General features: G+C 42.4%; 3 protein-coding genes across 5 annotated transcripts in view; 1 reads left to right on the forward strand and 2 right to left on the reverse strand.

Moving 5' to 3' along the window:
• Positions 1 to 20: 20 nt before the first annotated feature.
• Positions 21 to 17,614, reverse strand: gas2a (growth arrest-specific 2a). Of its 3 annotated transcripts, none has more exons than XM_071896601.2 (9): positions 17,450 to 17,614; positions 12,644 to 12,805; positions 10,191 to 10,321; positions 7,039 to 7,180; positions 5,191 to 5,254; positions 4,843 to 5,041; positions 4,584 to 4,691; positions 913 to 1,752; positions 21 to 820 (listed from the first exon to the last, which is right to left on the reverse strand). In XM_071896601.2, the coding sequence occupies exons 2-8, from the start codon at positions 12,786 to 12,788 to the stop codon at positions 1,543 to 1,545; spliced, it is 999 nt and encodes a 332-aa protein (XP_071752702.1). In that variant the 5' UTR covers positions 12,789 to 12,805; positions 17,450 to 17,614; the 3' UTR covers positions 21 to 820; positions 913 to 1,542. The 3 variants fall into 3 exon arrangements, with proteins under 3 accessions (XP_071752702.1, XP_071752701.1, XP_078138973.1); XM_071896600.2 differs by having other exon boundaries at positions 7,039 to 7,183; XM_078282847.1 differs by having other exon boundaries at positions 903 to 1,752; positions 7,039 to 7,183.
• Positions 7,812 to 26,137, reverse strand: part of LOC139909490 (CD81 antigen-like) — a 106,608-nt gene continuing 88,282 nt past the window's right edge. The window contains exon 9 of the transcript XR_011784522.1: positions 7,812 to 7,821. The gene's annotated coding sequence lies outside the window, so the exon portion shown is untranslated. The remainder of the gene's footprint in view (positions 7,822 to 26,137) is intronic.
• Positions 18,232 to 20,057, forward strand: fancf (FA complementation group F). The gene is made up of 2 exons (XM_071896599.2): positions 18,232 to 18,301; positions 18,476 to 20,057. Exon 2 carries the CDS (start codon positions 18,644 to 18,646, stop codon positions 19,664 to 19,666), a length of 1,023 nt encoding a protein of 340 aa, XP_071752700.2. The 5' UTR covers positions 18,232 to 18,301; positions 18,476 to 18,643; the 3' UTR covers positions 19,667 to 20,057.

Below are 26,137 nucleotides of genomic sequence, written 5' to 3' on the forward strand. Positions count from 1 at the left end.
TTTTAAATCAATAAATCAGAAATTGAGCTCATTTAAAGCACACATGAGCTTGTGGGATACTTACTTCCTACTTACTGCATAGCCACTGATCACATACCAAACTTTGCACCTTAATCTTAAATTTCCATGATAAAGTTGGACAAATGAATACATAAAATGAAAACGGTCTTGAATTGTCAAAGAAATAGTCCTGTAATGTCTTATAACCAGGGAGTTTAGGTCTCTCATCACCATTACATGACTGAATTTGACAGAACTGAACATCACCTCTAGAGGTCAGTAAAGTACAACAAAAAGTATTTGCAGAAGCTCAAATGAATCAATCTATTATCACTCATGAATCAATATTGTTTCACCTCAGCTGCATATATTGTACAGGCGATTGTCCACATCCTCACAATAGAAATAATGTAAAACAGGAGATATCCTAAATAATTAATAATCAATAAAAATGATAATAGTACAAAAATGCATTGCATAGTTATTCAATATGTAAACAATCTAACCGTTGCTAATCTTTTTGTTAGCCTAATAAGAAATGCCTTATAAAACAGCAGTGACCATTTATAGCCAGTGGTTGGTCTCCAGAGGGGAGATGTGGGCTTAATGTGGCTTTGGTTTAATACACTTCTTTGGGTGATAAGACTTCCACTTATTCTGCTAAAGCTCAAGTTAGTCTAATTTGCAGTTTGAATGGAGTTCCCACTGGAGCCACCAAAGCAAAACTCATGGTACTGTAAGGCATTTTGGATAAAAGCATCCCCCAAATGGCATATGAAAAAATAGGAAAGCTATACATCACTTTGGTAGAACATTTTCTCTTTTAGCACACACACACGCACGCACGCACGCGCGCACACACACACACACACACACACACACACACACACACACACACACACACACACACACACACACACACACACACACACACACAGGAATTAAATATAAATGGTTAACAAGGAATATTGGGTACCTGCAATCACCACCACTTACTTTAATTTGGAAAAGCTTCTACTTCCCAGGTAATATTGTCATTCTGTTCAGCTGGTAAAACGCCTTGGTGCCAGTAGTGATGGCAGATTACCTGGGAGAGCTTGAGCTTGAAAGCTACTACATTGTTCCAGACTGTTCCTGAAGGCATGTGTGCTAAAAAGTGAAAATGTTCTACCAAAGTGAATTATAGCTTTAAATACAGTTAGTGAATGAACAAACAATCCAAAGAAAATGTACAACTTCACTTACTCCCAATTTACTCATTACATCGTTAACAGTAAAGAAAGTTGTAAAGCTTTTTACTTTACAGTTCTGGTAAACTAAATAAAACATAACATAAGGGCCTACCAGTATTTATCCCAGGCTTAATCTGATCACAAACATCCATTTGCATAAAATGTGCTTTCCACGGATGCTTTCTGTAGCCATAACATGTATATGGACAGAGACGTATTATGTAGCCACTTCCACTAGCTAGAGAGTAAACAACAGCGAGAAATCATCCTCTTCATCCTTTTTACGATCGCACTTTTGAGTCCCATGTCTTCACTTTTTGTTGCGGCAGTGGGCCGCCACCACCAGGTAGCTGTCGGGGGTGAGGTCCTTAATGTTGGGGGACTTGCTGCTGACGGGGGACATCTTGCCCTCCACCCGGGAGATCTGGAGCATGCGGCACGGGTCATGTTTCAGCAAGTAGCTCTCGAAGGTCTCCCAGCCTCCACCCACACGCACCATCACATGCTTGTTGTGCAGCATCTGCAAAGGGGGGAAAGGGATTATAGTGCTTGTATTGGCTGTTGCTGGGCTCTTCCACCTCTAGAGAACTCATGTCATTTCCTTGATTGAGGCTTTAAATCTCAGGCAGAAGGTGATGAATGAACAGCTAAGCATGGCTTTGATGTCGGATCTTGTTGACTGATGTGGAGCCCTCTGACTGGTTCATGTCCCAGGAGGAAGGCTTTCTCCATCTCCTCCCAGCCTAATGCCATGTAGAGCGGGCTACTACCTGACACCTGGCTGCACCACACTGATAGATGCATCTCACTGTTTGATCACTGGGACTGCTGGAGACGTTTGTCAATGACACCCACTGACCGCACAGCACAAACAGAGTGAAAATGCATTTGGTGATATTGTTCTTCCATTGTGTAATTAACTGAACTAGTGATTGGTTTCTATAATAAAAGTATTCAGCTGATAGTCTTTATTTGGCTTTTCATCACTAATAAGCACCAAACGTAGAAATTATACGCAGATTTATATGCAGTGGTTTGCATTTTTATACCGCAGCACTGCTAACTGCAACTACGTCTTTCAAATTACAACATTTGCTCTAAAATCTTGCCACCTGCTACATCAGGGTACATTCTCAGGGTCGGGTACCATGGCAACATCTCCCATAATAATAAATAGAAGATGAAATAAAAGGCTCTGGTATACTGGCAGCTCAGACGCTTGCATTCCCCAGAGGCCCTGCATATAAAACATGCCTGCCTCACTATGGAGCACCTCCACCCCCCCCCCCTGCCATCATTAACACGCCATTACACTTCTAATAAAACAAGCTCATTTACTGGTGAATCAGAATCCCCTAATCAAGAGAAATATGAAATAAATACGTTATTACAAAGACCATTGGCTGATAAATAAAAACAGACCTGCGAGAGAATGATTCTGAAAGATATCAACGTTAACAGTTTGAGAAAAGCGGTACACTACCTCCTCAGATTGTCACCTAGAGTCCGGCCAGATATGAAGCTTTCTACCCTCCAGCAGCATAACATGCAACATTTATAAGCCTCTTAAAAGAATCAATCTAGGGGGCATTGGCAGGGCAGCGCTTCCAATCACCAACGCCGGGCCCCCAGGCTCTGTGACTGTGGACTTAATGGGCCTGTGTGGTGGAGAGAGGTTTCAATCATGCTGCTATGGGACAAGGCCCCTGCCAGAGCCGACTCCCTCCTCAGCACCCCAGAGAGGGACGGGGGCCCGGGGCGGAGCTGGGCCAGCGTTTTCTCACAAACAGTGTGATGTTACTCTGCCCCCTCGTTGCAGGTACAACTATCTCATTTATTCTAGGAACTGAGAAGGTCAGCCTCGCAGCTTTTACAGACTGTGCAGATCCTGTGCAGAGTATGGAATAGACCCCACGCTCTTGTATCTATACTGCATGCCGCTGCTGTTCACACTCCACGGTTGCCGACTGACAGTAACTTGCCTTTACTGTATTCACACCTTTTCAGTGGAAGCAGCTGCTAGGGGGTAAAACCGCTTCAGGAATTTTAATTAAAGCATCTTCCCCAGTGAAGAGTGCTGGCTGAGAGACAAGAGTGGAATGGGGGGTTAATGCTTGCTTTGACCTGGTAAAACGGTGTACCGCACACACATACTGTAGACTAAAAAATACACATGTAATGTAGTGGAGACAAAGACAGCAATAGACCAAGATAGTGAGCTTCTCACCATTTGTCCTTGGTTGCCCAGCAACGCACTGAACTGAAACATTCAGTCTTCAGTGGCGCTCTAAATATAATATAAATATAATATAAATATGACATTGTCTGAATTACAAAGTATCTCATGGTAGCATGCCTCTGGCTGGGAAGACTTAAATCTTGGATTTTGGTGTTAGTGCTCAGAATGTATTTCAAGACAGTGTTGTTTCCCTGAACCTTATAATGATTTGAGGTTGGTGGCTGTAATACAGCGGGCGAACAGCAGAGGACATCCAAGAGTGAATTCTCTTTTCCATGTCTGCACATCCTAAACATACACTCCACATGATTCACATTCCCAGAGGTGTGAATCCTGGTTGTGGGTTGCCAAGTAACCAGGATCCCAAGGGTACCAATGCTACCTCGCTAATTTGTATTAGCCTCCATTTATCTTTCTCCAATAGCCCCTGCCCCTCCATTCAGAGAAAGTAAAGTAACATTTCCTGGACTAATAGATTCAGTGTGATTGTAAGTTAATGCAATGCCCAGTATTAGGCGATATGGCACAGTAAAATATTTTCCAGGTCGTAATAACTTGGTCATCTACCCATATGGAAATCTGAGGACATTATTTTCCCTTTATAGCCAGTGAACCACATTATGGCTGGCTGAAGATGGACATTGTTGGAATACCATTACCAGTAAATGAGACCTCACAGCAATGGTGCGCTCTCCAGAAACAATGGATGACTTTCATCCCGAAGCCAGCCCCAACTACATCAACATACTGCCATATGCAGCGTGAACAGACACTGTATGAAGAGGAGTTTGCACTGAGATGTGAACCCTTATTGTTACTGAATTGAATTCAAGCCAGGACTTAAAAGTCAATAGAGTGGGTGAAAATGTGTTAGCCAAAATATAAACTCATCTAATTTGTGTGTATGCAAATAGAGGATTTTCTGTGTCCCTGTGTTATCCGGTAATCTATCAATCATGTAAAACAAGCAGGTAAAATCTCCACACTTGGCTTGGATATATTTTTACCCACCTTTCATGACATGTTTAAAAGCCAAATCATTTGCTAAAATCTGACTTTAAGTATATCTTAAGCTCATGTTGTGTAATATGAAGGTCTTATAGTATACCCACCCGGATGAAGAGCATCTTCTCTCCAACACGGTACCGACCCTGGGACTGCCTCTCTACACAGAATTTATTTGGACACCTGCAGGGGGGATCATCAGCGATATTTCTTACCTGAAACACACATAAACATATATAAGTATATAGTGTATGCACAGTGTTTCTGTATTATCTGGTTAATATCTTTCTGTTGAAAATCTTTGGTCACAATTTCACCGGTGAGGCCAAATTTACAAGCACAACCCGATGAGAACTGCTGACTTACAGCATCATCCAACAGCTTCCCTGTGCTCTTCTTGCTAGATGTGCATTTGGTGGGAGAGGGGGATGGGGAAGGAGATGAGGAAGGAGAGGGAGAGAGGGGCGGAGCCGGGGACACAGGTGACGGAGGCGGTAGAGGCGCTTTCTCTTCCTGCTCGATCTCTTTCTCCAGTTTTATAAGCCCTGGAGGCTCCACTTTGTACCTAATGCAAGGATAAAAGAATAATGTCATCCCATCAGTTTAGTACTAAAAAAAGATTCACAAAATAATCTAAATAAGCATGCAAAAATAGAATATGAAGGAATAGACTTTAATTAGCGAAGAGGGAAAATATCAAATACAGAACCTTACCGAGATGCTATCCTTCCCAACTCTAACAGACAGAGGCACACTTCTCGAGGCTGCTTGTGAAGAACTACAGGCAGAGAGAGAGTCTCAGAACAGGATATCCATAGAGTCACTGTACAGTATGTAACATGTCAATGGTTATGAGTGGGAATGAGTGGCTGTTTGATGGAACAGGCACTGGCATGACAGCATGAATTGAAAATGATACACATAAAGAATGAGTTCATGAACTTCATGCATCCAAATGTTCTGCTCCGCTGCAATCCTGCCCCAGATCAAATTAAAATCAGTGTTATTCAGACTTGGACTATATTCAGCCTTAAGGATTTAACCCTAACCTTGCCTAATGTCAGACTGGACAGTGAGAGTGGATAGGAGATGTACAATACATGTGACACATGACACCATGCATTATAGACAGGACAACCATCGCATGATAGCAAACCTGGTGTTGTTACATCTACTGCTGAACTGATAAATCCATCCAGAGAAAGGAAAGGAGAGAAAGAAAGAATACGGTTGTCAGCCTTTGTTTTCTAAAGCATTTATGCAACATTTTGTATCACAATTACAGATCCACTGCATTTGATTGAGGCTTCTGTGTTATCACTGAAGTCACTACATACATGTATGTAGAATGAGACTTTGTATGATACATTAAGAGACAGCTTACTAAGGACCTATGAATCTGTAAGGCTAACAATGACATGGAATATCATTGAAACTATTACAATTAGTTTAATGATTTAAAAAAAAAAATTTCCATTTCTAGCAGGGGGAAATTTTACAGGGGAAATATTACCTTTAGCAGAAATGGTATGGTATTATTGGCAAATGGGACTAGTTCAGTGTGGATAACATAGTAGGATATATGGAACAAAAATGTAATGACAAATTACTGTTGTAAAACTATACGACAAATTTGCCTCCTGTAACTACATTGTGAGTTTGAAATGTTGCCTGTGTAACATGGCCTCCAAGATGATTTGCATAGTTTGTATTTCTCAAGTGCTTAGTGATGGTCGACCAACCATTAGTCAGAAATTAGGAGAATGCACAAACATTCTAGGTATTCTGTTACTGGCAGGGTCATATACTGTATATCTGTCTGTATGGACAGTATTTTAGCCCAGGCACATGCCTATCATATCTGCATGCATATTCCATTTAAATTATACCCAAAGAATGACAATCTCTGCAGTAGATCAGACAGACATCAGAATATGCTCTGAGTAGTGAACGTGGAAGAGAGCAAAATGTCCCTACTGCATGCTGAGGGAAACATTTGCATAGGGTTGGCCTACTTTCCCACTAACTCACACCCTACTGTCTGTGCTCCCTTTGTTTTGCTTCAGACATTTTGAGCAGAGAACACACTGTTCAAGATGCACATGTCCCTTTCGTCAGGTAGAGACACACTGAGTGCTCCCAGCAGACCGATGTCCTTGTGAGTATTGTGCGGATGTCAAAGGAGTTGAAGCACAGCATGGGGAAGCGAGTCCTCTGAGCCACAGAGGGGAGGAGAAGGAAGCACAGAGTAGAGTCAGTGCCGTGCAACCTGCCTGATCCTCTACCTGTTTAATCAGGCCATTCACAAAGAGATAGCAATCTGAGTCCATTTCCCTGGCAGTGCCAGTGACAGCTAGGCCAACAATGCCATATCTCTGTAAGGAAATCCAAACCTGTGAACTAGCCTTTTGTCCTCATCATGATATTTTAGCACACTGATGTTTATGGTAGAATCCCTGTAGAAGTCTCATAGAGTTCTGCAATGTTATTCAAGGTACCAACCCAACAAACTGCCACAAAAACACTCCAATAGCAAAGTAACAGCAAAACATGCACACTCACCTAAACCCTCTGACTCGAACAAACAGGTGTCTCCGACCCCGACCTGACGACACCAGGCCAGGAAGTTGGCTGTGTTGTCCCGGGCAAAGAAAGAGCCAGAGGGAGCACTTTTCCGACATGGTATCCTCCGATTGGGAATAGTCTGCTGGATAGCAAATGTCTTGATGTCAGTATGTACACGTAACATCTGAAAATCAAACTAAGATGGAGGACACCTCGTAACTTTCAATAATCAATAGAACTTGGACAGCGAGAGTAACTGAAATCCATAGCATCTGAACATGAGCTTTTACTTTGTGTTTGACAAGGAAAAAACAACCAAGTCCACCAGTGTGAGTGGTCCAGCCCAACCCCCAGAGTTTCCACCAAAACACAGAGCCATACACTCTTTATCTACACAGATTTCTTCTCCATCTGCTGAGGCTCTGGTTTCAGCCCAGGATCAAGGACCTTTTCCGTTCACAGATCAATATGGGAGATGGCGGGTTAGTAAACCAGGGCTACTTTACCAGGCCTTCTATAATTTGGGATCGAATGACACGCTTATGGGTTTCAGCCCCCACACGGTCTGTACTGGGAGATTTATGCGCCTTGCTGTGGTTTTATACAGGATATGTGCGTCTGTGCTATGAGAAAGGTGCGATGAGGTCATTCTGGAAATATGCAGTCTTTTGTGGGGATTTTTCCTTTCTTTCCAGGCTCTCCTGGCTTTTCTGGAATCCTTTCTGTTGTTGAATTACTTTGCATTCCTGGTGAAATAATGCTGCCCGCATTGCCACATATCGTTTGGTCAAGCAATTAGCATGACATGTTATTATTTCTGCTGTGGCTTGCTGAATTACCTGCGCCTTTACGTGTCTATTAACTGCATAGAGCTAACAGAGGCTTTGGAAGACGTTAGATTTAAATGGATAGGAACCAATGATGCCAGCAATAAAATGAAAGCATATGGAAGTATTTTGCTTGAAAAAACGATGACGGTCACAAATCACATCAATTTCTTTCACTCAGGAAGAATATAAACCTTGTGATTGATACAGACTTACTGCACATTCACAAACCGCCTCTACCTTCACAGCTGTACCTGCACTAATGCATTCCATCAGAACTTATTACATTTTTAGTTATTGCGTTGCGGCAATAAATTTGAACAGCAAATGCGGTGCTCCTATTTAACTTGGCACGTGGAAATAATATGGAGAGCAAAAATTACTGTCTCTATTCATCTATGATTGATCTTGATTGATGTAAACATGTGGGAAGACGTGTGAGAGGCAGCATCCACAAAATGTGATTTATCATTTCTCTGTGCTGGAATCACTTAGCAGCACTCTCTACACACCACACCGACTTATGATGGGACTTGAAAGCAAGCCAGAAGCGCTCTTTAAAGTGGTAATTTTAACAGTATACAACTATTTCTGTCTACAATGGCACGATAAGCTGATGAGACAACAGTTATTTGACATTAAATTGGAAAGCAGAAATGGCTGATGGCTGGAAGATGAAGTACAGTATGTCAAGCATGGAGAACGCGATTAATCTTTTATGGCTCGTTACATTTAAAGGGCTTAATGAGAGCTGTAAGACGAGACAACATGGACAAAAAGTAATAAATCATGTGCCTTATAAAACACCACAATGCAACTCTGTTTGATTTTGAAGCCTGTTAAAAACATGACTAAGAGCTTTGGCTGCAGTGGGTCAGAGCCTTAATATCCTCTCAGGTAGGTCACCCAGTTACAGGTCAGGGTGGACCACTCTCTCTCCCCGTCAAACAAACAGCCTCACACCGTTTCTTCTGAGGCTCCTATCTGTCTGAGGACTCCTCTGCTCCCTCTCCCTTGGCCTCTTCAATCAATAGGCTCCTCTATTTCAGTAGATCCTCTCCAGTCCCACGGCCATTGACCTCAAGTATTTCCACACATCTTTGCTGCTACACTCACACTGGGATCAGGAGACCCACCATCATCAGCAAAGTAATGCCTCAGTGCAAACATGAACAATGCTCACTGAAGAGGCAACAAAAGAGTCTTTTGCTTCGTTTCCTCCTCTTGAAAAATGACCTAACCACTATCCCTGGTGTTAAAACCCTATAATGGCTCTAGGGAACTTCAAACATTTAAACAAATGGCGATAAATTAAAAATATTCCTGTGACTTTTGAGCTATTTCCTGAAGACATCAAAACATGGCTTTGAGTCAAAACATGCACTGAAACTGATATGGGGGGAATCTAAGGATTTGCCCTCTAACATGTTTGTTTTCTTGGGCATTGTTTAGTTTACTTGGGTTGAATTACAGATAAATACCCGCTTGCAAGGTTCCGCTTAATCTTATAAAATTCATCAAACCTTCACTCAAAACGCACACAAATGAGCATAAAGTTGTTTTGCCAACTCTCGCAGGGGGATGCATGACTTCATTGGTTAATCGAACTCAATCAACAAACTGCATTTCAGGCACAGGGGAAAATCAAATGTAATGCTAAAGAGTCACATAATATTTCAGTTAAACAGTGTTTTCAGAGTGCCTCTCTTCCAGGGATTACATCACTAGGTTATGATATTGATATTTTGTTAAGATTGGTGGAGGTATTTTATATGGGTAGATTTTATTTATTTTATTAAGACAGGGAAACCTAATACTGGGACATAGCTGGACTTAGGCCAATACAGAAATTTGATGATTCAGCTTAAGTGTTTCCCATTTGAGTGAGATTCTATCAAACTTCAATACTGTCTTCTCTGATTGGCCAGGACCATATAAATCATCACAGTAAGAAAGACAAGGATAACCCCCTCCTGTTGCTTCAATGGGTCATTTATGTGGCAATAGAAACAGTCACATATGAAACCAAGGATTTCATAATTGGATACTATTAAAAACATACTGAAAACACAAAACACATCTTATGTCTGGGTTTCATAGTCTTTCATAATCAGACAGGGGAATTATTAAAATAGTTGAGAGCAACGATATATGGCAGTCAGTCTGATTTAATGATGTTTCCCCTCTCAGAAACAATCGTCTTTCACATCATTCAAAGTGGAAGTTGGTCCACAAAAACTTTGAGCAAAGACTCGGCTCCCAGACTGGTGTTGTCATTGTAACCGTTATCATGCCAGACTACTGTAATCAGCTTCTCAGTACCTTGCTGTTGCCAAGAGCAGGCAGGTCTCCATTACTCTGCCTGAACTTCTCCTGCAGTGTCTCAGCCAGCTGGCACAACAGGAACCCATTGTCTAAGCGATCCATGAAGCTCTCAGCTGTGATTTCCAAACCTGAGCAGGGAACAGGTAAAGAAAGCAGAGAATCCTGTTTGGCAACACAGTAAATATGATATGATTCTGAAATGATAAAAGTCTTAATTTAAAAAATATTGTGCATATCATAGTATAATGAAATCAAACATTGTCTCCAATCCATTCCCAGTCTGAGCTGAACTTCATGCAGTGTTGCCTAAGGCTCATACAAATAGCTTGTCTGAATGAGCTTGGCTTATGCTATTGGGTTTAGGCAGCTGTGCAGCAGCCAAATGTTCATATACTGTACTGTAACACATGACCGGGCAACGGCAGAGATTTTCTAATAGTACACAGTAACAAAGACAAACTCAGATGAAAAGGGGCCATCTGATTTTGCACAGTAATGCTTCATTATCCCACACACTTGCAGAGATAGATTGGTGATCAACATGTGGTGTCCAGTTGACTGACTTCCAGACGACCATTCTTTCTCAGTTAGATCATTCTGAAATAGGAGGTGGTGGCAGGGGGGTGTCTGTGGAAAGAAACTGGAGAGATTTTTTTTTCATCCCTTTTCTGTTTCTTATAGGAGGAGGGGGCTGGGGGTTCAAGGTTTAATGAGTTCCAAATGTTGTAATTGAGCCCAGAAAAGGAGAGATTGAAAGCTTGAGAAATACTCAGTAAGCTCCCGTCATATGCTCATACTATCCCTTCCTTCTCACTGTGTGAGGAAAATATATTCCAGAAGCTCTAAAAGAAACATTTAAAGTCAAATACTCGGCCATATAAATTGCTCAGTCCCTCTATCCTCCCATCACAACAACAATATGACTCATCTGTATAACCAAGCATCCGCCTCCCACTCAATCAGTGGACTCATCCTTATTCCTCCCACAGTACACAAGCGCTGCTCCTCCCATCTGCAATAGTAAACCCTGCTAAGCATATCAGCGCCTTCTTTCTTAGGATTTAAAGGTACAAAAGACTACTAGTCTAACAAGTCCACCTACAAAGCTGTTTTTTTTTTTTATCTGAAAGAGCCTTCAAAACTTCTCATTATTGGCAAAGCCATAAAAAAGAATGAGAACACGAATGACTTAAACTAGTTAGTTATTGTGTATTTACTGGTAGCACAAGGCTAAATAAACAATGTGCTTGTGCTTCTGTTTTCTTTTTGTCTCTGATCCTTGTCCTGCAGGCCAGAGGTTCCTGCCTCAGCTGGCTCCAATGCAAACAGATAGACTGAGATAGGGAGAAAAAGAGATAGCGATCCAGAGCCGACGTGTTAATTGAAAATATGTCATGGAACTTTACTCACGCGCAATCAAGAGTTAGTTAGAGTTAAGTTGGAGTCTATGAATTCAAATTAGCTCAACAGAATGGTTCATGTATTCGTGGAGCGACTACATTGTTGAATGACTGCACTATACAGAGTGATTTATTATGCAGTAGCGACTTTGTACGAAGCTTCTGCTGATGCACCCTGCACTGCTTGTTCCTCACTACTGGCTGTGCATTATTTGAGCACCGTTAATGATGCCCATTATTCAATTAAAGCAAGTCTATGGGAGCGCATGCGAAAGCGGGGAGCGCTCCACACCTTCTAGTGACTTTAAAACAGTTTGTAATGAGCTTCAGATTGATTCCAGCCCCCTGAGGATGCCTTCACATCAGCAACACCAGTTCAACTAACGTCAAAGATATGGAAATTATTGTCTGGAAAGGAAAGGTTCAGGATTTTTCAAAGTGTAACTTATTGATCACTAACCAAGCTCCATCAGCACCAGCCTCCTGCATTTATTAGCAATGTTAGTGCAAGTCAGTGGGACATGAAACCATCCATTTACTGCCATTAGCAGTCGCAATTGCAAGAATAAGAAACAGAACTATTTGAAAAGACTTGTGAGGATTATGAAAGAAATGATTCCATTCCTGACTGACTGTACTGCCGAAAGGAGGATGGTGCCTAAGATACAAAACCCCCTGCAGGAAAATGTTTTGAATGTCCAAATGTCTAAATGCGGGGGCATTATTAATGTCAAATCCTGACCTGTCCCTTTAACTTTAATATCAAACAACTGATAGTGATATGAGATCTCAGTGCCCAAGGTTAAAGTAAACATGTGAACAGGATATAGACCTACTTTGGCTGTGTAAATCAGCAACATTTTTGCTACTTGGACTAAACCTACAAAAGTCAGCTGTCTTGTATGCTGTCGTAACCCTGAACTCTGCTGAATTAGCCTCCAGTGACAGAAATTCCACATCGATTAGCGAAGTAAAAACATTTAGGGAGGGAGTGTTCCCAGTATGGACAGTCAAATGTACCGTGTGTGTATCAGCTACACTGGAGCTTACCAAGCATATTTGTGAGCCACAGGGCCAGGTCTTCCTTCATGGGCAGCAGGCTGGCCTCGTGCCGGCTGGCCAGCCACTGGCTGTACTGCTGCATGTCTGTCAGGCCCGGGCCGCTGGGCTGCTTCGGGCTCAGGGAGCTGCACATGGTTCCCTGACGATGGCCTGAGGGCGGGGAGGAGGAAGACAACACAGAGCGCACACAAGGACCGGTCACAGGCACAGTGTGAACCTTCAATGTGGAATTTCAAACTTCGAGCTTCAGACAAATGAGGACAGAACACCGCAAAAACTGACAATGTTATTTTATCTTGGATCCAGACTTATCAAGCTTATTTTAGGATTTTTTTTTTTTTGTGAAATCATCTCACTGCACTGGCAGATAATTTTACCGGTTTCAACAAATTTGACTTTCTTCCAGGATAATGTAACTTGTTTCAGGACATTTACTTGGTAAAAGTGAAATTGTCTTGGGGAAAGTTTCTTGTTTCAAGATTTTCTTCATTGTTTTATGATGATTTCTTGAAAGAAGTCATATTGGCTTGTATCAAGTGAATATTATTGAAACCAGCAAGACTATCTGCCAGTGCAATGAACCCTAACCCCTAACCCTTTGACTAAAAACATCACAAAAAAGCTTGATAGATCTGGAAACAAGTTAAAATCAATTGACAGCTTGTCATTTTTTGCAGTGAAGTGGACATTTTTGGACCATTTTTGTTTTCAGTTTATGACTTAAATTAATCAAGATAAACAGTTTTTCTTCAATGACAGTTAACTTTCAGGCCCACTATCCCCTAGAAGAGTAGAGAGGAGGGGGGGGTGCATGATTACAGGAGGGGGATCAGAGCGCTATTGTCCTCCTGGCCAAGTCCTGGCCCAGTCGTGGCCGTGGCCTGGTGTGGTTTACAGTGCACCTAATGACATGGAACGTTCTCAGGGACCCTGACAGCCTCGCTCCTACTCCCCTCTCCCACTGACAACGGCCTCTTTTATACCAGCCAGATTCGTACAGTAGGACTTCTATTTGACAAACCCTGGAGATGAACAGAGAGCAGTCTCACCATGCTATCTATAATACAGCCTAAACCGCAGCGCCCCAGCCAGTCCAATCAACACTGTAACAGCCCTTAACATCACCCAGCATGACAGAAACACTGCATTTGGAATCAATATTCAGAGCAGTATTTGACAACTGCTTATTGCCTGTGAAGTCATGTGTAAATGAGGCATTGCTCATAGTCTTTCCCAATATCATGCTTTGCCAAACATTCATCGTATGAGCTATAATGAGAAAATCTAACATTTCACTCCAGTGTCACTCCATTAATAGATTTACTGCCGAGAAGAGTGAGTAACTGATAAAACAACTGGGCACCAGATGTAAGACCTGAGCAGACTAAAAAGAAAACATCAACAACTCTGCAGTTTATTTTCACAGTTTGAAAGCTGGGCTGCTGGGCTTATTTCTCAAAGCGCACACTGACATGGTGAAGGTCTGTAAAGACCGTATGCTATGCAGACATGGAGGAGACAATTTCAAGGCTTGAAGATAGTGGCATCACAAGGCTACTGCTCATTTTCCCAAGGGTCACATTACTCCAGAGGTTATAATGACTGACTGTGCCGACCATTTAAACAGGAGACAGCTTCAGTTTAAGAAAATAACAGAAAATGGGCTAGGATCATTTTCAGAATTCTCTTTAAAAAATGGTTCTTTTAAGAAGTGGTTCACAATATAACAGATGACATATTAAATCCATGAACTAACACTGGCATCTTAACTTTGATACCAATAGACCAATGATACAGATTATTGAAGAACAGAGATGACATTAATGTTGATTATGAATTCATTTAGTCATTTAGGCTTCTAAAATGCATGTAAATCATATTAAGAAGGTATGATTCACTCTCCCTGACTCCACTGTATCCTCCTTCTTTACCTATTCATCTCAAAATGTAACACGTCTTCTTTGTTTGGGCCAAGTTAAAGAAATTGAAAGTGGGACCAACAATCTGTGCTACTTAACTATGAAAGCTGATTGCATCTAAGTCAATTGATTTCCTGCCTGGACTCCTACTCGCACATCTTTAAATAGAACATTCCCCACTGTAGGCAAATAGCAACAGGATGTTTAATGCAAATTACAAGAAGATCTTATTCAAACAAGGATGTGAAGCTGCCATGAGCGATTAGTTCATGTTGTATGAGGGCTGAAATTTTTTTCTGAATACCGAGGGAGTGTGACACAATGTGGGGAATCTGACCTTTACAGCTGAATAACATTTCAAGGTCTTTTTGGAGTTGGCTGTGACCAAATCGCACCGCGGTGCAACACTGCACGTCAGGACCTTGATGTCCAGCCAAGGTCATCTTATCTTCCTGAACACAACAGCTCCTCACTGCCCGCACACCCGAAACACTGGAGCTCTGCACCGACACACAGGTGCTACATTCCCATGTCCGCTGAGGTGCAGGACTGACAGAACAAGGGCACTGGGACAGCCTCTCATACAAGCCCCTTTCACTGATGTTATGGGTGAAATAAAACTGACTTCATAAATTGTTTGTTTCTGACATATCGAGGTTTTAGAGCAAAAGGGGGCGTAAGTGACAGTTTCCTAATTTCATAGCAGAGCAAAACCAAAACTTTACATGATTGCACCTTTTTATTTAAAACATAACATGACCTATTAACCAAATTTAACCTAGAGTTTTCTCTTGAGTCTTTTGGTTTTTTCACTTTGTTTTCATTTTTGTTACAAATGTGTTCTTCTGACCATCAGATAGAGCTCAACAAGAGCTTCCCAGTGATTCTAATATTCATTTTTGGCCTAAATGTCACTCACACCAAACCCTTGATATATACAGTATGATGTTATATCTGCCAATGGTCAACATAGCAAGAACCCTTTCCAGCCAATAGGAGCTCTGTTTTAGCACGATGAAGATGTAACCTCCAATATTTCTATTAATTGTATTTGTATACATATTTTTATATATGTTATATATTCTTTGCTGCTGCACTGACCCAGTTTTCCAATTGGGGAATCAATAAAGTTCATCTAGATCTTAATGTTAATCTTAACACATATGCTTGTTTCTTACATAATTACTCCTGTTGGTTCCCCTTGCTTTTTCCCCAACACAGTCCTAAAGAAACAGCCATCTGTGATTAAACATACCTGGTTCTTCTCACCCCGCTGCAGCCTGACCTCTTCAACTACGGGGCAAGAACACAGGGTCTCGTCCCGACCCACCAGCATCACTCTGGAATATTAGGCTTTCTGCAGTGTGTATCATCCCCTAAACCTGTCGCTTTATCTATTGTTTTTGATTTACTAACATCTTAGCACAAAGATATTCAAATATACATTTCCTCAGTGTAAAAGCATGACAAGGCCTCTTCATGACCCTCCGTAAAGCAGTCATAACATACCACAGTTGGCTCCAGATCACTCCAGGGGAGGACTATGGATGGGAATTTCGACTGCTGAGTCACATCAATTAGAAAACACAAGAGACACTCTGTCCCGCTAACCCTCGCTGCCCTTCATTCCTCTCGCCTCCACAACAGAAAACTGATCTGGAGGCTGACTGGTCCAATTCGACAGGGGCTGAAGCTCAATGTTTACACTGCAGATAAGTACATTGATGAGTGGTATATTCAGGTTATATGTATTGTGGCGGTCAGTGGCCGAGGAAATACAAAGTGTCCAGTGGGAAAATGTAATTGATAGAGGGTTTAAATATTTGGGAATTGTTATTAGGCAAAATTTTGCATTTCATCCAGTATCCATACTAACACTACAGTAGGCCTATAGCATTGAACTTGGATTATGGCTGTTTATATATCCACAGTATCATATCATACATTCCAATAACACTGAAATAGTAATGTGATCTCATGTTTATTAGTGCACCATATGGAATGTCATAAATCCTGTGCTGTGATCCTGTGTTGATTTATTCCAGACTAAATAAATTACATGGTTATCACATAGGCTGGGGCCTCCTGTAATACACGACCCTACCAACAAATACCATTTCAGTCAGATAGTATATCAGCAACTAATACATTTACATATTACAAACTACTTCCTGTACCACATACAAATCTTTTGGTGCTATCTTGTGCAGTGAATGTGTTTGTAGGCTGGAGTAGTGACGTGGTGTTGCCAGTACTGTGTTCAAAATACCAGGCAACGCATTTCATTTACAACTGTAATAACATTTCAAAGCTGTCTCCTCGTTTACAACTGTCGCAAATAAAACAAACCACAACAGACTGTCATTTCACCATACTGGAAATAGGATCAAAGAACAATGTCTGATGGGTTCTGACTGCAAGCCAACTGAACACCCACTAAAACCTATAAAATGACTGAGCTCACTAACTGCATTTCAAGAAAATATTTCACATTTTGTTTAATTGAAGACGGGTTGAATGACTTTAAACTGAAATGTAAAAAAGCGAGAATATAGAGCTTATTATTATAATATAACACATGGGCTGTTGTGGAGAAAAAGAAAGAGTTAATGCCTCAACTTTTGTCAAAGTTGATACGGAGTCTGTTGACACATCAGACCGTGCAGCGCACACCCCTCCTGTGATTAAACCCATAGGACTGCGAAGAGCTCAATAAGTCGACGATAAGGATATTAGAATAATGTGCATCCCCCCACACACGCAAAATAGAAAGTGTGTAAAGACATTCAAAGGTTTGAGACTCATTTCATAACAAGAAAGGAGGGAAAATCCCTTGCATATTGCCAATATGATAGAAAAATCTGCTCGTGCTCACCCTGCGGTTCAGCTCGTTGGTGCGCACCTTCGTCTCGCTCGTCCTCTGAACTCCTGGATCCCAATATTCATGCTTTTCACAGCGATGCACCGACCCACAGGTTAGGCGTCCAAAACATTGAACCAATGTAGACGAGGACAGCGTCTCTCTCTGCGCATTTGCACAAGGATCTGACTGCACACACAGTGCTGATGGGAGGGAAGTCTGATCCTGCTGGCAATACCTCCCTCCTCTCCCCTCTTTGTGTTGCCTCAATATGACATTTCTTGACTTAACTCAGCAGTCCAACTCGGGTAATTTGATCTTCCAATACACTTCGATTTTATGGATTTCATTCCATTTATTTCATGTAATCTAATCCAATCCTAAAACGCACTGCCTGTGAATGTCTGTGGTTCTTTTACTATACAGTTTTGTCTATGCTACATGAGTGATATGTAGTGATGTAGTGATAAAACAAAAAAATGTGGGTAAACCCTGACCTCCTGTGATCATTATGAGACAAACAATCACCAATATAAACAAATATCAATTATGTTTTTTTTCCCCCTTAAAATACTCTAGCCACATTATACATCATTTACAATGATGTATAATATGAATTTATCCCATAAATATTTAGTAATCTGTCTCGCAAATCAAAATGTGTGAAAACTGAGTAGGTGGGCATCATACATCCATGATAATATACTTTTTGTGATAAGAAATTCTAGAACTTTATTCGGTGCCTTTTATTTTGAAGGGAAATAAATTGACTGGCTCGCGGCACACAACCACGCATGCGCACATCTCATGTAGTTCTATGGCGCCGTCAGGCGAGGAGAAGAGCCAAGAAGACCATCTTCAACGACGGTTAGCTTACTGAACAACGGCTATATTTTAATTCACTAAAGACTCCTCCTTAAATATATTCTTATTTTCACTTTTACACAACGCATTACTCAAAAGCGCTGCAATAATGTCTGTGAATAGGGGTTTTATTTTGAAACTTGTGACCGGAAGTACTGCTTTTTTAATTTTGTCTAGCTTGACGCGGGTCCAAATCCAGCCCACTTGCCTTCCTGCAGGCACTTTGATATCGCACAGTTCGGGCGGCAGGGGACTTTTAGGTGAATATTTTGGTTTACTCCAAAGTGAATATCGCAGCAGCTGGACGCCATGTTGGAACTCTCCTGAACGCAGAGAGAGCGCCACATGGAGGCGGTGCTGAAAAACTTGGCGAGCACGACGGAGCTGCTAGCCGCGACACAGACCGGTGTCGTGGAGCAATGGGACAAACAAACCGTGGAGAGAGCCTTTCACTGGGCCCGGTACTGTGAACAGCTTTACTCGCGGTTTCACACGAACCCCGCGATAAGGAAGGTCATGGAAAACCAGCTGCAGCTCACAAACCAAAGTTTACGAGCGACCTTCCCGGGCTACACGGAAGTCTCGTTCTCGGACCTTGCACGGTGTCAGCATGTGTTGCTCGTCAGGTTGTTGAACAATCCCGTGCTGCCGAGCTCCATCGTTAAAATACTTTTCGACACCCCGAGTCCTAATGAAAACGACGTTACCGGCCATTGCACCCGGCTCATTGAGTGTAAATCGGCGTGTAAAGTCCTGAGTGCCATAAAAGTGGGAGCCGTGTCAGCTGCTGTTGGTCCTGATGCTGAGGTGCAGGGCGTGATGCTGATGGAGAGGCTGGATGCACTGCTGCGTCATCAGGGCGGCCAGGCGCGCAAAGCAGAGCAGTTTCTAGACTCTGTCCTCCAGAGATGTGAAGGAGCAGCGGGCTGTTTCTGTTTGCTCGTCGCTGCAGCTCTACTGACAAGGGAAAACACAGCTGCGGGAAACGCTTCACAGGATTTTCTCTTGAACTGGTTGCAGCAAAGGGACGACCTGCTGCAGAACTTGTGCTCTGCATCGCCCGCTGGACTTTTGCTAGAGCTTGCCAAGGAGAACGTGAAATTCAGGGCGGCGTACTGTGATGTGCTGAAAAAGTGGGCTTCAGATATGGAGTATGACATACATGAGGGTGAATGGGTTCAAGCCCGCGAAAACACCGGGGTGTCCTTCGAGAAGCTGGCTGAGCACTTTCGGGGCTTGTTGGAGGCCTGCCCCTCGCTGCGAGAGGACACAGAAGAAGAGATCAGTGTTTTGAAGGTTTCTGATGGAGACTTTGACGTCAGAGGTCTGAGTGTGTGGGGAGACCTCCTGTTAGAGATGAAAAAGTGACTGTCAAACTTTTTTACTTCAGAGCCGGATAAGATAGCCAAAATATATCAGAATGTTGTTTTTTCCTTATTTTTTTATGGTATAGCAGTGTTAGACAACATAAAGTTTTTCCAATGCAAACTACACATTTTGGTTCACACAGGTTTCTTCTCCATCCAGATTGTTTACTCTTCATGCCATGTACTTTGTATACTTGTGAAATATAATTGTATATAGGTTATAATTGTAAAATAGATTTGTAGAAAATGAAATGTAACATACTGGCCAAAGATAGTGGATGGAAAAAATAATAAAAAATGTAATTGATGACAATATTCTACAAATGCACAGCTTTATGTGGATCCATACTGGTATATGTTAAAAATTTGATGAGATCACATTGTAGATTGTGTCTCTGCCATGACATATTTGTGGATTTTTGTCATATTTTTCACACATTTTTGTCATTTCTTCACACATTAAAAATAAGTGTAAAGACTTAGCCATGCACCTTCTGATATTGGAATTTATTTACTTTTTCTTAATACGTGTATTAGGACATCTGTTAAATTGCTCAGCTTATGGGGGATGGACAGATGGCAGCATCAAGTGCTGCCTCCTAATCAGTGGCAGCATGTGACTAGACTGAATTAAATTGAAAGTAATTGCCAGGCAGTGAACAGTTTACACTTTATAAATTCGTCCCTGGAGATACAAGGCCTCACGCAGCATCATAAACTCCACCTTACTACCAAATCAGCATCTAGGGGCTATAACAAAGATGACAAACAAAGATAAGATGATCACTCGGTATTTGTTGATTAATGGGCTCCTTATGCAAAATGATGAATCATGAATGAAAATCATAACACAACATAGGTAGGAAGGCCTGTGGAGGCTAAAGTGGTGCTTGAGATGGTTGTGGTGATAAAATACTTCAACAAACTCTTTAAGCATTATTTGCTATTAAATTATCTTTATTATAGAGTCATACTTCTTTCAGAGGCAATAAATAAATGGCAAAAAGCAAAGGAAGTGAAAGCATTGTGTGATCCAATTCACCCTTTTTTGGACTGTACACACCTAAAATCATTTTTCTGTTTCTCACACACCATCTGTCAGCATTGCCTCTTCACCACAAAGCTGCACTGGGTCTGAGTCTAAAAATGTGATTGGCTGTATGCCAGTCATGTGACTTGACTGCCAATTCACGCATCTGAAACCTCACCCATGTGTCAGAGCGCCTGTGTGGCTCAGGGATCAATTAGTCAGATCAGGCATCTTCAATCAGACGCAGCACAATGGCTGGTGTGTGACATGACACTGCCAGACAGCGGATTACAGCACCAGCCACCATGCGGGGGGGGGAACGCCAACATGGCCACGGCTCGTTTAACACACTGTGAAAGCAATCCACACAGAACCAGACAAGGGTCACTGAGTACGGGGCAGCATGTACACAACCAATTTATTTCCAACCAAAGAGGAACATATGAATTGGCCTGCAGGAAAACACAATGCTCAAATGGGTCTCACCTGCTCCTAAATTATAAATGTATGTTAATTCATTTAATGTGGATTAATATCGTTGTTAATGTAAATCAGATTTTTGTCAAGAAAAAAAAAGTTCAAGAATGTGAGAAAGATGTAAAAATGATTAAATGCAAATTTATTTTAAGACAAACATAGAGACATTTGGGATGATGATGATGATGATGATGCCAGCATACTTCTCTGAAACTAAATTAAACTCATTAGCGCTGAAGTTTTGGGACTGACACTGATAGATTTTTCTTGTTCTCACCCCTTTTTTCACAGTCTTGCACAGAAGTGGCAGAGCAGGTAAGCAGCCATGGTGATGAATTGACTGTGCTGCTGTCTGACTCCACTGTCATCTGAATGAGAAGCCGAAAGCAGGGCCAAACACCACAAATTTGTTTCTGTGCCAAAATCAATCCATCCGTAGTGAATCATTGGTTATATAGTATAAATACCTACTGGTGTGACAACTGATGCTACAAAGGAAAACATAGGCAATCTAATTATGCCTTATTTCCTATGGCAGGGATTTGTGTTATTTTCAAATGAACACAATTCACTATCACACTTTTACAGAGAGCTATTTGCAGGTGTGAGGAAGGGGGTGGGATCCCATTTGTTACCTCAAATTATTAAATTCACCCCTCTGAAAGAGAGCAGCTATTTACCCACCCATCATCTCGCCTGATAAATCTGAACAAATTGCCCACTGCTCTTAACCTGCATGATAAAATTACAGGGTTTGTCTATTGCAGCACTTCAAACGACAGGAGGCCGGCCCAGTCCTTTAATATCTACCACTAACCTAGTTTAAATGATTGATGCCTGCATGGAAATGTGCCTATCAAACCAGTTTTACTAGGAATATGAAGCTCTGAAAATATGTTAGTTCTCTTGGACATAAAATCCAACATTTATATCTATTTAACATCACTGTTTTCTTTTAGAAAACATTTCCTCTAAGTAAGGCATTATAGAAGAGAAGATACAAAGAGCGCTGCACTGTCCATAAGAAATGAAGTTGCTGGTGTCAAAAAAGATGGAAACCAGAGGGCTGTTCTCAAAAATAATACCAAGGCAGTGAAGTTTTATTTATGAGAATGGCCCTTTTCTACATTTTTACATGTTCCAGCAGAGGCCATGATCTATCTCTCGTCAAGGCAATGGCATATTTGAATGGCTGATTGTAGACGTACAATTTCAAAACATTTCCCCCCCTCTTACATGTTGTCTCTTGCTTCCTTTTATTAAATGTAATATTGTTGTCTGTCAGTGCGGGGAAACAAACTGCGGTGAGACATGCTGGGGGGGGGGGGGGGGGGGGGGGGCTGCTATTCAGAGGTTTCTAAAGGATGGTGAAGGGTATTATTCATTAAAACTCAGATCCAGCCCCCATCTGGTGGTGTGAATAGGGAGTCCTCAGAGGGGCGGGGTGGGGTGGGGTGGGTTGGGGTGGGGTGGGGGCGAGGGGGTAGAGCCCTCCCTCGGCACGTGCCTAAGCCGCTCCAGCCTGGACCCTGTCTGGCCTCGGTGACAGATCACAGAGGCAGGAGGGCCCCTCCACACACCTGTGTCCCGCTCTCTAGTCAGTGGGACGCAGAGGCTCCTCATCATCAGTGGCCAGGATCATTATGCATGCGTCTGAGTCAGAGGAATAACGAGCGATATTTAGATTTTGTTTGTCAGAGTGAAGCTATTAGGAAAAGCGCTGAGGAAAATGTTGGTGCAGTGAAAGTGAGGGAAGAAATTCACATTGTCTTCTCCAGGATATCCCAGACTAAAACTGCACTGTCAGACACTCCAGTGAGTGCTGTAGTTGCAGAAACACTATTTTAGGACATGAAGAAGAAGGGGGAGGGTTGTTTTGGAGAAAAAATACCCAAGGACTAGATGTCAGTAAAAAAAAATAAGAACAAAAGAAAGATTTATAGTATGTGAGGACATATTTTCTCTGCTATTTTATGGCTATGCTCTGCTATCCATTTCTCTTTAGTCTGAATGAAATAGTATGTTTAGACATAAATATGATGATATGATAAATATGCGATACAATCTGTAAAACATTTTTGCTGATTATCTGCAAATTGTTTCATCATTTATTCAGATGATTCAGTGCTCACAGCGCTTTGCAGTGTGCTCACTATCGTACGAAATCTTATCAGGCTCTTATCCTTTGTGTGTGATACTATGAGCATGTTGTGGAGAGGGGGGTATGAAGCTGTCAACGCTGTGTGATATGGGGGAGGGGAAGTGGAAGACCTATGATAGATTACCTCACATACAACTGTAGGAAACCAGTTCTATGGAGAAAAACAATTGGATGTAGCAATCTTCTTCTCCTTTGATTGTGGAAGATGCAATACTGAATCCACCCATCGCAGGTCTGAGAATTGTACCCCTTACAGAATATGGCATCACTACTTCCCGACCAGACACCCTGCCTCATTACTGTGGAACAAGGGCATATATAACCTAGTTTGGCAGCAATAAATGTTTCAGCAAGAGCGTGATTGTGAGATTGTAAACCCAGATGAAAATAATGGTAGCACACAGATTCCTTGGTGCTTTTTTGTGCAAGCTGTTGTGAGCTAAGCAAGATGGAGATGTATTACAGTGGACGCCATTTGCATATCACAAAAGGGAGGATCTTTTCAGTGTGTCTATAATAAGGATCCTAAAATGCAGAGGGCAAGCAATAGAAAATATTTTAGGAGCGATTTCAGATTTCTTTCTAATTGAAATAAGTTTGGTAATATAGCAAAGGGTTTTAAATATTCTTTGTAGTTACCATATCTATGGCAATGGCTGGAGGGCAGAGATACCCGACATGTTATTACGTCTGTGACAGACTGACTTGGGGTGCAAAGCTCTCCATTAATAAAGCAATTAGCAAGGGAGGAAAAAGGAGGTGTGTGTAAATTCAATTGCCCTGAGGTAGTGTAATGCAGGGTTGGAGGGTGTCATAAAACAGTAATTACTCCAATACTACTCCTAAATGTTGGGCTATAATTACAACCATTGACCTGATCGTTGAACATGTGAGGAATGTAGATTTTAGATTGCAAGTTCATGGATCTTCAGATACCAGTGTGGGCAGAAGCCAGTTTTAGTGAACTGTACAATCTGAGCTGTATTACTAGAGAGGAGGGAAGGGATCAGGAGGATAATTGCATGCAGGCGGAGTCCCAGGGGAAGAGTGCAGCCCCTGTCATCAAACACTCATTCTGGCTGGGCCTCATCCCATTACAGTCCCTCAGGAGCCAAGCCGCACCTGCCCCACAGACGGACGACTACTCATCCCCCTTTGCTCACCCTCAGGATTGCACAACCAGACGCACTCGCACACACACACACAACCAACATCACGCTGACAGGAGAGATGCACAAGACTGAAATGCTACAAAAACACACAGTTCACAGGCAGGTGAATGCTGCGGGAATCCCCACCCATGAGCTGCATGAAATGTCTACACCAGGTTTTGTCCAATTATACCCTAACAGGCGTGTCACTGGGGCAACAGCCATGACCGTTCCGGCTGGTTAGGCATGAGGAAACATGTTCCACGTGGCTGGTGACACAATTGTGTTTCCTGTCAAATTAACAATCGCATCGGGAAGCAGGCAGGGGCGAGTGTTAATGGTTCCCTTTTTCTGTTTGGAGGAAATGGAGATTCAGTGTAATTGCTACTGCTGCTGGAAATGTTTCAGACAAGAAACTGCCTCCTGTGATCGAACCATCAGTCAAAACAATACTAGACTAGGCCAAACACTATTATTCCACGCTAAAGAAGTCTAGACTGTCCATCACATCCATCACACCAGTGGTCACCACCATGACACCCATCCCCAGGCTTAAACCCATCCCTCCAGCACCACCCCCCCACCCCCACCTGTCCATCAATCCCACTCAGGTGAGAAGAGAGAAGGGGAGGCTCCACACAGACAAGGCAGCGGCCCTGACCGAATCCTCCCCACGGTGCTCAGAGCGTGCACCAGTCAGCTGGCAGAGATTTTCCAGCACCTGTTCAACCTATCCTGGAGTCAGAAGAGGCTGCCTCCACTGTGGTAAACCTCCTAGATTGCCCCAGTGCCTGAGAAGGGATGTCCTGGTGCCCAAAACGACTACAGGCCGGTGTCTTTGCAAGTGATGAAGACCTTCAAGAGGCTGGTCCCGCCGCCCCTCAGACTCCATGGATTTTTCTCTTCAATTTGCACATCAGGCCCCACGACAGGTGAGGACGATTCTATCATATTCCTTCTCCACAGGACTTATTCCCACCTGGAGACGCTGGGCGGCATGGTGAGAATCATGTTCTGTGATTTCTCCAGTCACTTCAACACCATCCAGCACCTGCTGCTCAGGGGAGAAGCTGCAGAGCGATGCAGGTGGATGACGCCACGGTTTCCGCAGTTTGTTCACCTCCGGAGCGGTGTGTCGGACATGCTGCAGAGGAGCACACGGGCGCCGCAGGCTGTAATGTCACCCTTCTTGTTCACTCTGTGCACCTCTGACTTCAGATTTAACTCCAGAAGTTCTCTGACGACTCCTCAGTTGTGAGAGGCAACAGTGAAGGAAAGAAGAAGAAGAAGTATAGAAGTCTGATGGAGAGAGATTTGTTGGATGGCCCGAGAAGAACCATCTGCAACTCGGTATCAGTAAGACGAAGGAGCTGCTGGTGTCGAGTCAGCTGACACGTTTTTCTGCCTCTTCCTGCCACCTCCATGGTGATGCTGAGAACAGACAATTATGCACATCTGCTTTGCACATTGTCATTTTCCCTGTACACAGACTGTACATATACCTCCATTTGGAGTTTTGATAAGGGGACAGCTACTGTAGCAATGCTTATATCCAAATCGGCACATTCTGAACATATGTTGTCTACATTTGTAAAGTGAATATATTTGACAAGGTGTATAGTTTTTAACACTGCAGGTTTAATCTTTTATACA

Source organism: Centroberyx gerrardi, chromosome 4 (genome assembly GCF_048128805.1).
Source record: "Centroberyx gerrardi isolate f3 chromosome 4, fCenGer3.hap1.cur.20231027, whole genome shotgun sequence".
Lineage (NCBI taxonomy): Eukaryota > Metazoa > Chordata > Actinopteri > Beryciformes > Berycidae > Centroberyx > Centroberyx gerrardi.